The 9,827-nt window shown below is 42.6% G+C and overlaps 1 protein-coding gene across 8 annotated transcripts in view; it reads left to right on the top strand.

Moving 5' to 3' along the window:
- Window positions 1–4,803: 4,803 nt before the first annotated feature.
- PCLO (piccolo presynaptic cytomatrix protein) overlaps window positions 4,804–9,827 on the top strand; it is a 323,800-nt gene continuing 318,776 nt past the window's right edge. For all 8 annotated transcript variants that reach the window (XM_063155629.1, XM_063155626.1, XM_063155627.1 and 5 more), the window contains exon 1: window positions 4,804–5,067. In XM_063155629.1, coding sequence (XP_063011699.1) covers window positions 4,826–5,067 — 242 coding nt within the window. In that variant the 5' untranslated portion in view covers window positions 4,804–4,825. The remainder of the gene's footprint in view (window positions 5,068–9,827) is intronic.

Raw genomic sequence — 9,827 nt, 5'->3', positions numbered from 1 at the left:
AAGGAGTTTTGAAACAGGGTAGATCACTATTCCACTAGTTTCTCAACCTGCATTTTACAAAGAAATGGAGTAGAGAATTCTATGCAGTAAGAGAAGAGTTACATATATTTGAACAGAAGAGCAAAACCACACAATGCTTTGCAAGGTACCTTGTTATCATCATTTATTGGTTGTTTTGGTGACCAGTAATTCAGGTGAGACTGGAGAGTAGTCGGGATCTTCAAGAACATTTGCTGTGCAGTATTTAGCCAAACTTTGGTTGGCATGTAGATGAGTGTAGGTTTGACACAGAATTAGAACTTGTGAGACAAGCCTTGCTGGTGGGAGCTCTCATTACAAGGGATTGCTCATTCTGTATAGCAGATGGACTTAACTGCTGGATGCATCTCAGCCATCTCTTTTAAACTCCACAGGCTCTGTATCTCTGAAATGAGGTAGATAAACGTGATAGAGGCACTGAAACATTTACCCAAGTATTTGTACAAGTTAGAATAAAAAAATATGAATGTGTAAAATTTTATAAATACATTTATGCAAATTCTAGCTCCTCTTCTAGCTTCCTCTGTCTTATATTGTGGTACTGATCAGTGCAGCCTCTGGTAATCACTAACAATTAACACAACTCTACCCTCTTCACTTTTGTCTGGGCACAGTGCCAGTCATATTATTAAGATATAAAAGTTTCTCCCATTTTGCTAGTTCATGCCAAGGTGTTACTGACCTCTTCCTTTCTTCTGGTGATCTTAGCATTACTTCTCCAACTTCTATGCACTAAATGCCTTTTTTCAACTGTAAAATGTAAAGAGCACATCTATACTAAGCAGCCTGATGAAAAAAACTTGGATGTCTTCAAGGTTTTTAATCAGTAAATTAACTTCTAGCACTCATTTTAGTGCTGCAGATACACTCTTAACTGAGATTCCCTTGCCCCAGATCGGATTCAGCACTGGCAAAAGATGAACCAGTGTCCTTGTGCTGCTTCTGCATACTCAGCTCTACCTTGGACTGGCTCCTTTGAAGATTTGATGTATCTAGTTTGCATACCAAATTGGTCAGGCCCTGTTGAAAGTACTGCATTACTGATAAAGCACAGTGTTTAGTCTGAATGAAGTTGCATCACTTCAAATATATGGTGCCTTTGTTTTGCAGGGAAAAAGATGCCATGTATGGCCTCAATGTAAAATATAAAAATATTTGTGATTGTGCTGGTCTATTTTGGATTCAAATAGATACAATTAGATTCTACAAAAATTGTGAGCAGGTCCTCAAAGGGCACTTTGATTTGCTGCTATTCATGATTATCCTTTTATATTACCTAGTATCAAAGAAAAGGTAACTTGCTTCTCTATCTCTGCCTCTAAATTTGCAGAAAGAATGCTAATTTGCATGCATTTTAAAAAGGACTGTTTTATCTCTAAAAAGGTTTTAATCATATTTTTCTGTGCAAGAGATTAAGCAATTTTTATAAGGGTTTTATATTGGCACCAGTGAGCCGTTTCTTGCAAGTTAGATATTACAATTTTTGGCAAATGGGCTGATTAATTTGATAACTTTTCTTTCCTTGCTGCAACAGAATCTTAAGACTCATTAGTTTGTGAATTTCATTGGTAACACCAAAATGAGAGAGTTCTTGTCACTTTTGGACAGACCATAAAGTACATAGGGAGAAAGATGTGAAAACTTATAGGATGTAGGGGAAACAGACCTGCAGCAGGACTTCTGGAACAGATAGCTCTTGATTTCATGCTCTTTCATAAGAAAAGGTAAATGTCACAGAACGGTGAAAAAAAACTGTTTCCACAAAAATCCCTAAGATATTTGAAATCATAATTTTTAAGGTGAAATCCTTGGCTCCAGTGAAGCCAATAATGAACTTCCCACTGAAGGTTATTTCTCATCCTTTGCCTCTTTTTTATGCTCATCTTACTTCCTTAGGCCTTAATGTCTCTTCCTCCTATTTTCTATCTCAGGACAGATTAAAAGTGAAACAGAAGCAGTGTATATAGTTTTAAATATTAAGTCTCATCAGAACTCGTTTCCCCAATTTTAATTGTTTTATTGAGTGAATTTATTTATTCAAACTCACTAGTTCTTCTGACTCAGACCAAGATGTTGTGTTATGTTTAAAATAAATATGCCATCTGATTTTAAACATAAGACAACTTCTGGGTCTGAGTCAGAAGAACTAGTCACTCATTTGGCTTTGAATAAATAAATTCACATGATAAAACAATTAAAAGTGGGGAAACAAGACTTCTGCTGATGCTTATTGTTTAAAACTTTCATTTGGGAACATTATAAAGTTTCAGACTATCCAACTGAAGGACGGAAATACCGCCCTCCACAAAATCCTCAATATTTAAGAGCATTATGAATGCTCACATTAGTAAGTATCAGAAAACCAAATGTTTTCACTGATTAAATCCCTCTTTCCCCATATTTCTGTTTTGTACTCGCCTTCTTCCATGCAGCAGCACTTTGCACATCTCTTCGTAATTACATATATGATGTTCAGTCGTGAAAAATTATGTCAGGATGTGTATTTGTTTCCTTCTAACCCCCTTAACTGAACTTTGTCTTTTCTTTACATGTCAAGGGAATCCACCTTTCTTCAGGTGTGACTGCATTGTGTGTAGCCTCCCCCACAGGCCTTTCTAATATCTTTACCTAGACACCAAGTGAACAGGCAACCACTTACACTCATGTCATGCTTCTCCACTAAGACAGTTTATCCTCTGTGCTTCATCATGTTCTCTGCTGAGCTTTTCTCTTGATGTGTTCCTTGTAGCCACTCAGGAGAAAAGTAGTAAACCCCCAGCTGGTACTAGTTTCATCACTTACTGTGAACCAGTACTGGAAAAATGATCTCTGATTGCTACACTACAAGAGCACTATAAATATTTGTACAGCATCCCTATGTAGGTCATTTTGGGAGCTCATCTGCATACAGCTGTGTCTGAAGCAAAGTACTGATGAAGCTAAAGAAGGAGACAAGCAAGAGTACCAAATGCTGGCACATCTTCATCACTAAAACAAATTATATTGTGAAGATATAGTTGCTTAACAAACACATTTGAATACAAAAAATGTGGCCGCAATTTAGTAAGATCTCTAGAAAGGATTTGGTAAAGCTTGTCTCTGATCAATGAGGCAGGAAAACTAATGGAAAAGATATAGAAAGACCAAGGTACTTAGTGGCTTTTATGGATTGGGTTTTTCCTGTAGTCTCCCAGGTCTCTGAGGGAAAGTGTGAGCTGTGGTACAGAGTAATTAAATCAATTGGATATGCAGAAACTTATGGCACTAAATGGGATGGGTCAAAAAGTGATGAGGGTGTTGATGCTACTGCAAAGTCAGTCATCTTCAGAAAGTCACTGGGAAAGTTTCCTAATGACCAGGAAAAAGCAAGCCCTGTACCCATCTTCAAAAGGGAGATCCACAAGAGAACTACCATGCAGTTTGACAAATGTGGCCAGTACCCTTCCTGGGAAAGTTACAGAGTAAGTCCTCTTAGAAGCCATGTCCAAGCAGACAAAAGACAGGAAGGTTATTAAAAACAGACAGCATGTGTTTAACCTCAGGCAAATCACTCCATCAGGCTTTCAGCATGATCAACTATAACATCCTTATAGCCAAATTAGTGAGACCTGTACAGTGGATGAAAAAGAGACTGAACTATCGGGCTCAAACCAGCTGCAGTTTTTTGCATCACATCCAACTGCTGGCGTGTTACTATTTGTATCTTTCTGACTAATGGTATGTGATGTCTCTGCTACTGATGTGAGCAAGGCATAGAATATATTCTCTGCAAATCTCAGCTGGGAGAGAAGTAGGTGCACTAAAGAGCAGGGCCACTCTGCTCCATCCAGGTGGGAAGATGAGCTGGCAGGAACACCTTGAAGTTGAAGAATGGCAAGCAGAGCATTCTGTATCTGGGAAGGAGTGCACCAGGAGAGTTGTCCCAAAAGCAGCTTTGCAGCAAACATCCTGGTTAAATGCATTCCAGCAGTATGTGGTTGTGATGAAGAACACCATAGGCAGACTGGCATTCCTCTGCCACCTCAAGTGTGGCTGGAAGGTTGGAGAAGGTTATTCTCCTCAATATATTCAGCAGTTGTGAAACTGCATTAAGAGTTCAGTGTCCAGTTTGGGACTAATTGGTCCTGGAATAACCCTGATATGGTGGAGACAGTCATCACGATGGTAGTCCAGTACTGAAACACAGACCGAGGCAAGCTGTAAAATCCCTATCGACAGGGGCATTCAAAACTGTGCTGTTCAGGGCATGGAGCAATCCGACCTCATTGACTCCAAGAAACCAAGGGGTTTCTTGGATGGGGTGCCCTCCAGACGCGTTTTCCATCCCCTCACTTCGCTTCGGGCGAGCGACGCTCCTTCAAGCTTTACCCGCACACCGTTGTGCGCGGAGGAAGGCGAGAGGGAGGCAGCAGCGCCCGCAGGGCCGCCCGCGGCTCGGCTCCCCGCTCGGTCCCTCACGGCGCGGCGGGAGCGCGGGCCGGGCGCGGCGGCGCCTTTAAAGGCCGGGGCGCGGGGCGGGCCCGGAGCGCGGGGGGAGCCGCCCGCCCGGAGCATGCGCGGCGCGGGGCGGCGGAGCTCGGCGGGCGGCACCGCCGCACTCCCCCGGCAGCCGCGGCGGCAGCCAGCGAGCCCAGCCCGGCCCCGGCGCTGCCGCCGCCGCTGCCGCCGCGCGGGGCCGTGGTGGCGGCCGCCGAGCCCTGATTGATCGCCCGCGGCGGAGCGGGGCTGCGAGCCGCCCCCCAGCCCGCTCTGCGCCCGGCGGGAGAGGCGGCGAGCCGCGGCGGCCATGGGCAACGAGGCGAGCCTGGAAGGAGGCGAAGGGCTGGGCGCCTTCCCCGAAGGGGCGGCGGCGGCCGGGGATGGCGGCGGCTCCGCGGCCCCCTTGCAGAGCCTGGTCCCGGCCGGGGTGGAGGCGGACCTGAGCCAGCTGAGCGAGGAGGAGAGGAGGCAGATCGCCGCTGTCATGTCAAGGGCGCAGGGGCTGCCCAGAGGGAACCTCGCCGGCGCGGAGCCGCCTCCCATGCAAAGGCATGCACGGAAAAATCTCCCTTCTCCCGCTCCTCCCTTCCCCCTTCTCCGTCTCCTCGCGGTGGGGCGGGGGGCGAGTGGCAATTCGAGCTGGGCCCGCCGCACCCGGAGCCGGCGTTCCATTTTGCTGGCAGAGGGAGGGAAGGGGTGGCCGCACGGGCGCGGGCACCAGGACGGAGCCCGCACCCTCCGGCTCTCCCCACTACAGCGGTCTCTGATAATAGCGGCGGTCCCCGGTTCCGTGGGCTGCGCCCTCCTTTCCTGCCTTGCACTGATCTGGAGCACGGGCAGTTTGTGTGTCGGGGCGGGGAGAGATGTGCAGACACCGTTGTGGTTTTCTGTGTGCGGGTGTGTGCTTTACGGGGCTGGATGCCCCACAGCTCTGCTAGCAGCCAGGGAAGCGGATGGGTTCTGCAAGCGTCTGGAGAGAGAATCTTGTTGAATCTTCCAAGGCTTTTGGGCATAATACAATAATACAATTTGCTGGCCATTACTCTGGCAGTTCTGAACCTCTACAACTATCATTCGGCTTCATTAAATAGTCATGGATTGAGGAGGTCTGTTTCAGCCTATTTTTTCACCTTTGTTTTTCTTCCTATTTTTTCCCCCTATATTAGTTGGGAGGGAAGAGGCTAAATAGATTAAATTGCTTGCCACGGTATTCACCATTCTGGAGAGTCATGACTTTACCTCATTGTGCTTTTGCGAAGGCTGGGGTAATTTCCTTCCCCGTTCTTTGCCTGCCTCTCAGCGAATTCTCCGCCCGACGTGCAACAAGCCCGCTCCCCGCCCGGCTCTTCGGGGCTGCCGCTGTCCGTGGTTCTGAGCCCCGGCCCCTCCCGCTCCCGTGTCGCTGTCCTCGGTCCTGAACCCATCCTGGCCCAGCCCCGTGTCGCTGTCCTCGGTCCTGAATCCCTACATGGCCCGACCCAATGTCGCTGTCCTCGGTCCTGAACCCCTACATGGCCCGACCCCATGTCGCTGTCCTCGGTTCTGAACCCGCTCCTGGCCCGGCCCCGTGCCGCTGTCCTCGGTTCTGAACCCGCTCCTGGCCCGGCCCCGTGCCGCTGTCCTCGGTCCTGAACCCCATTCCTGGCCCGGCCCATCACCCGAGGCCGGCGCCTCTGTTGCTCTCCGACTCCGGGGCTGGGTGTGTTGTTTGTCTTGAAGGAGGAAGCTGAAAGGAGCCACCTCGAGTGTTTCACGGTGCATTGACCTCACCCCACCATACATGCATATTCAGTTTATATAATGTCAGGTTTATATAAGTGAATTCTAGAAGAGAGGCAAGGAGGGTGGGACTAAATTAATTCCTGGGCAATTATTGGAGTCACTGAGATTATACCTGAGATGATGGTCTCCATTTTTTGAAACTGGAAGTCAAATCTTCATGTCTTGCTTAATTATTGATCAGGCATTAGCACTATATGTAAAATAAAATTTTCCATTCAATTTAGATCTCTGCACAGCTTCTGTTGTTAATGAGGAACATTAATGAGAAAAAGAAATATTCTTTAGTTCCATGAAACTAAACTCAAAATTCCCTTTTGTGTGATCATCTATGAACAAACACTCAAGTACTTTGAAACTTACTTTTTACTGGAACAATACCATGAAAAAATAAAGATAAATGTTCTTGGAAGTCATTAGATTAGGCTGAACTCATTGCAATGTGAATATATCTGCATTTATAAATGGCTGCTTTCCTGCAAACATATTTATTTCAGAAGCTACTTTGATCTTGTTAGCATACCATACTTCCACCCTCTATTTAAAGTAAGGGGACTCCAAATTTGTGAATTACAGCTTTTTACCTTGCGTCAGAATGTTAGCTTTGACTATTATAGCAGTTCCCATCGTAGTATCTTCATGCCTCTCCACTGTAATGAAGTTACTACTTTTCTTGTCTCTTGGTTTGTGGCTTTATTTGCTCCTCTTGCTGTTTGCTTTCTTTGCTGTTGAGAGCTACCAAGAATGTTTGCAGTAATTATCAAGAACCTGATACAAACAAAACCCTTGGAGTAAGACTCTCCTAAGGATTACAGATCACCCTCTTCCAGACTAAAACTGGAAATAGTTTTTTTTTTCTTTTTTTCTTTCCAGTCCAAATGTTAAGTGAGAGTGTGATCAAAGGAGGAATTCTGGCTTTCAGTCCATATAGCTTTGCATTTTGGCAGTGTCCTTATTGTAGCATCTGTTAGTTTTTAACATATTAAGTGGATTCTTCCTCTGTGATTTCCATTCTAGCATTAGAGTCTATCAATTATTTTCTATTCTAAATGCTCTCATTCCTGCTCCCAAAATAACCCTAAAGTGTACAAATTCCTTATGATTGCTGGTATCCTAAGGTAATATTTTTTGCAAATACAGGCTTTTTAATAGTAGGTAATATATGTACCAGGTAATATAGTTGCATCTTTACTACCTTAAAATGAATGCTGTACATTCTAAAACTTCTGTAGGCTTTGAGCTTTTAAGTCTTGTGAATTGCAATATATGCATTTAGATCTAGAGCACCTAAAGTGAACTGTCTAATAATTGTCCTATTATTAAAAAAAAATAAAATAATGAGTGTTTAATTCTCAAGGTTCCAGTAAGATGTTTAGGATCTGTGGAAATCTTTCTATCCACTTTCAATTAAAGATCTGTGGAAATCTTTCTATCCACTTTCAATTATCTGTCTTCAGAAAATTCATGGTTGGGAAATTTCTCTGAAACAAGCAGAGTCAATTTGTAAGCAAGTTCCATTTGTTCTAGCTTCATCAAATGACTCTGTAACTGTGCCAGTGTTCACTTCCTGAGGAATTACACTATATTTGAAAGGATTAGATGGCCAGCTGAATATATGATCATCTAATACAGCTGCTTGGGTTTTTTGGTCATTTTTTTCCCAGTTCAATAAGTTGGTCAGAATAGATATAAATAAAATAAATTTTTCTGGATTTTGATAAGAAATGCTAAGAAGTCTCGCTGAGTCGCACTTCTGAAGTATATTTATGGTGTATTTTCTAGAAGAACTATATATATTTTTAAAAAGTTAGCCACTGGAGGATGCATAAATTTGTACATATATTTTCTGTAGATATGAAAAAAATTAACTACCTTTGAGTTGCATTGTTACTGCATTTGTCTTTGAAACTATTAATACTGATGAATGGGGAAAAGACATGCCTTCTTAACAGGTGCTTGTAGGTATGGAATTGAAGAACTGGACTAATAGTTCTTTTGTTAAATCTCTGCTCACTCCAAAGTAAGCTTTGATTGGGCTCTAATATGTAAATGAATAGAGATGAGTTCCATGAGTCAAGACCAAAGTGAGAGGAAACACAGCAGCACAAAGAAAAGCATTATGTGAGGAAGAACTAAATTATTTTGTATGTTGGGTCTGGTTTGAAGGCTTTTTCATGATTCAAAAGATTTGAAAACTAGAAAATTGTTGTCAAGATTTAGTTTGAGGTTTCTGATTCTCCAGTTCAATTAAAAATTTTCAGTATCAGTTTGTAGTTCGTTGTAAAATGGTTGTAGAAGAGAAGACTTCAACTTGAGTACCTCAAGCTGAATGAAACCAGTCCAGGCTTCTGACAGAAGTAGCATTTCTCAAGAAGCTTGTCCTTTCAAGGCTTTTTCTTCCACTAGTTAATCACGCGCTGTCTCCATTGCTTAGAAACATTGGTATGTACAAAGGCAAGACAAGTCAGCTCTTCAGAATATACCTATAGCCTTGAAGAGAATCACCTGAGTTTTTTTCCTAGATTCATAGGTTTTAATCTCATTTCAAAGCCTGATATCTGATCAGGTGGAAATTTATGGAGCACATCATTTGATAAAAATGCAAGCTGGAGCAAAATTCCACTCCACACTTATTTTTCTTGCTAATTTCCAAGTTGAATTTTTAAAAACGGTTGGGTTTTTTTGCTTTGGTTTTTGTTTGGGATTCCCCTGTCCCCCTCTTCTGTTCTACCTTCACATTTGGGCATGGGCATGATACCCTATTCTGGACCTGAATTTCAATAGCACTGTTGATTTTTTTCTTCCCCCCTCCCTTTTCACTCTTGTTGTTGAATGAAGCCTTCCAAGAGTTTGAATGTTTACAAACAAGAATGCTGGAGCTGTTCCAGGCTAATAGACTAGGTGAAATAGACTAGTTGAAATGTTTTTCTATGGTAAGCAGTGCCTTTTCAGATAGACCTAGAGTGCTTATCTAAATAATGAGAAACAGAACTGCAGGTAGACCTACCTTGCTAATCAGACTATAATGTTGGAACCCTAGTTACTCGGAAATTTTGATTTTCTGTGCTGATTTTGTTGATACCTTCAAGAAAACACTACATTTGACCTGAGGCCATAGAGAAAACTTCCAAAATTAAGCAGTAGAACTAGGATTATGAGTGTGTACTTTGAATAGAAGTGTATAATATCACATAGTAGAAAATTTTAAATTTAAAATTTTAGAGTATAGTAATATATAAAAATAAAGGTTTCAGAGCAGAAGGTTGTCCTTCTTCACCTTCTTCTTCATAAGTTTGAGTAATATGTATTTAGATTAAAAAATCTGCATTGCAGGGCACAGATAGTTATTGAGTTAAAAATAAAAATTATTTAAGTGTCATTTCTTAATTAAAGAGTTTATCCTAAGAAACCTTATATATATAGAGAGAGATATGGTTCAATTTTTTTTAGTTTGTTAGATTAAAATACTGTGAAACTCACAGTTTGTAAAACTGTAACATAAATAAAAACTAATAAACATCTAAGTCCAA

The sequence above is a fragment of the Melospiza melodia genome, chromosome 4, assembly GCF_035770615.1.
Source record: "Melospiza melodia melodia isolate bMelMel2 chromosome 4, bMelMel2.pri, whole genome shotgun sequence".
NCBI lineage: Eukaryota > Metazoa > Chordata > Aves > Passeriformes > Passerellidae > Melospiza > Melospiza melodia.
This window is presented reverse-complemented; position numbering and strand designations above follow the sequence as displayed.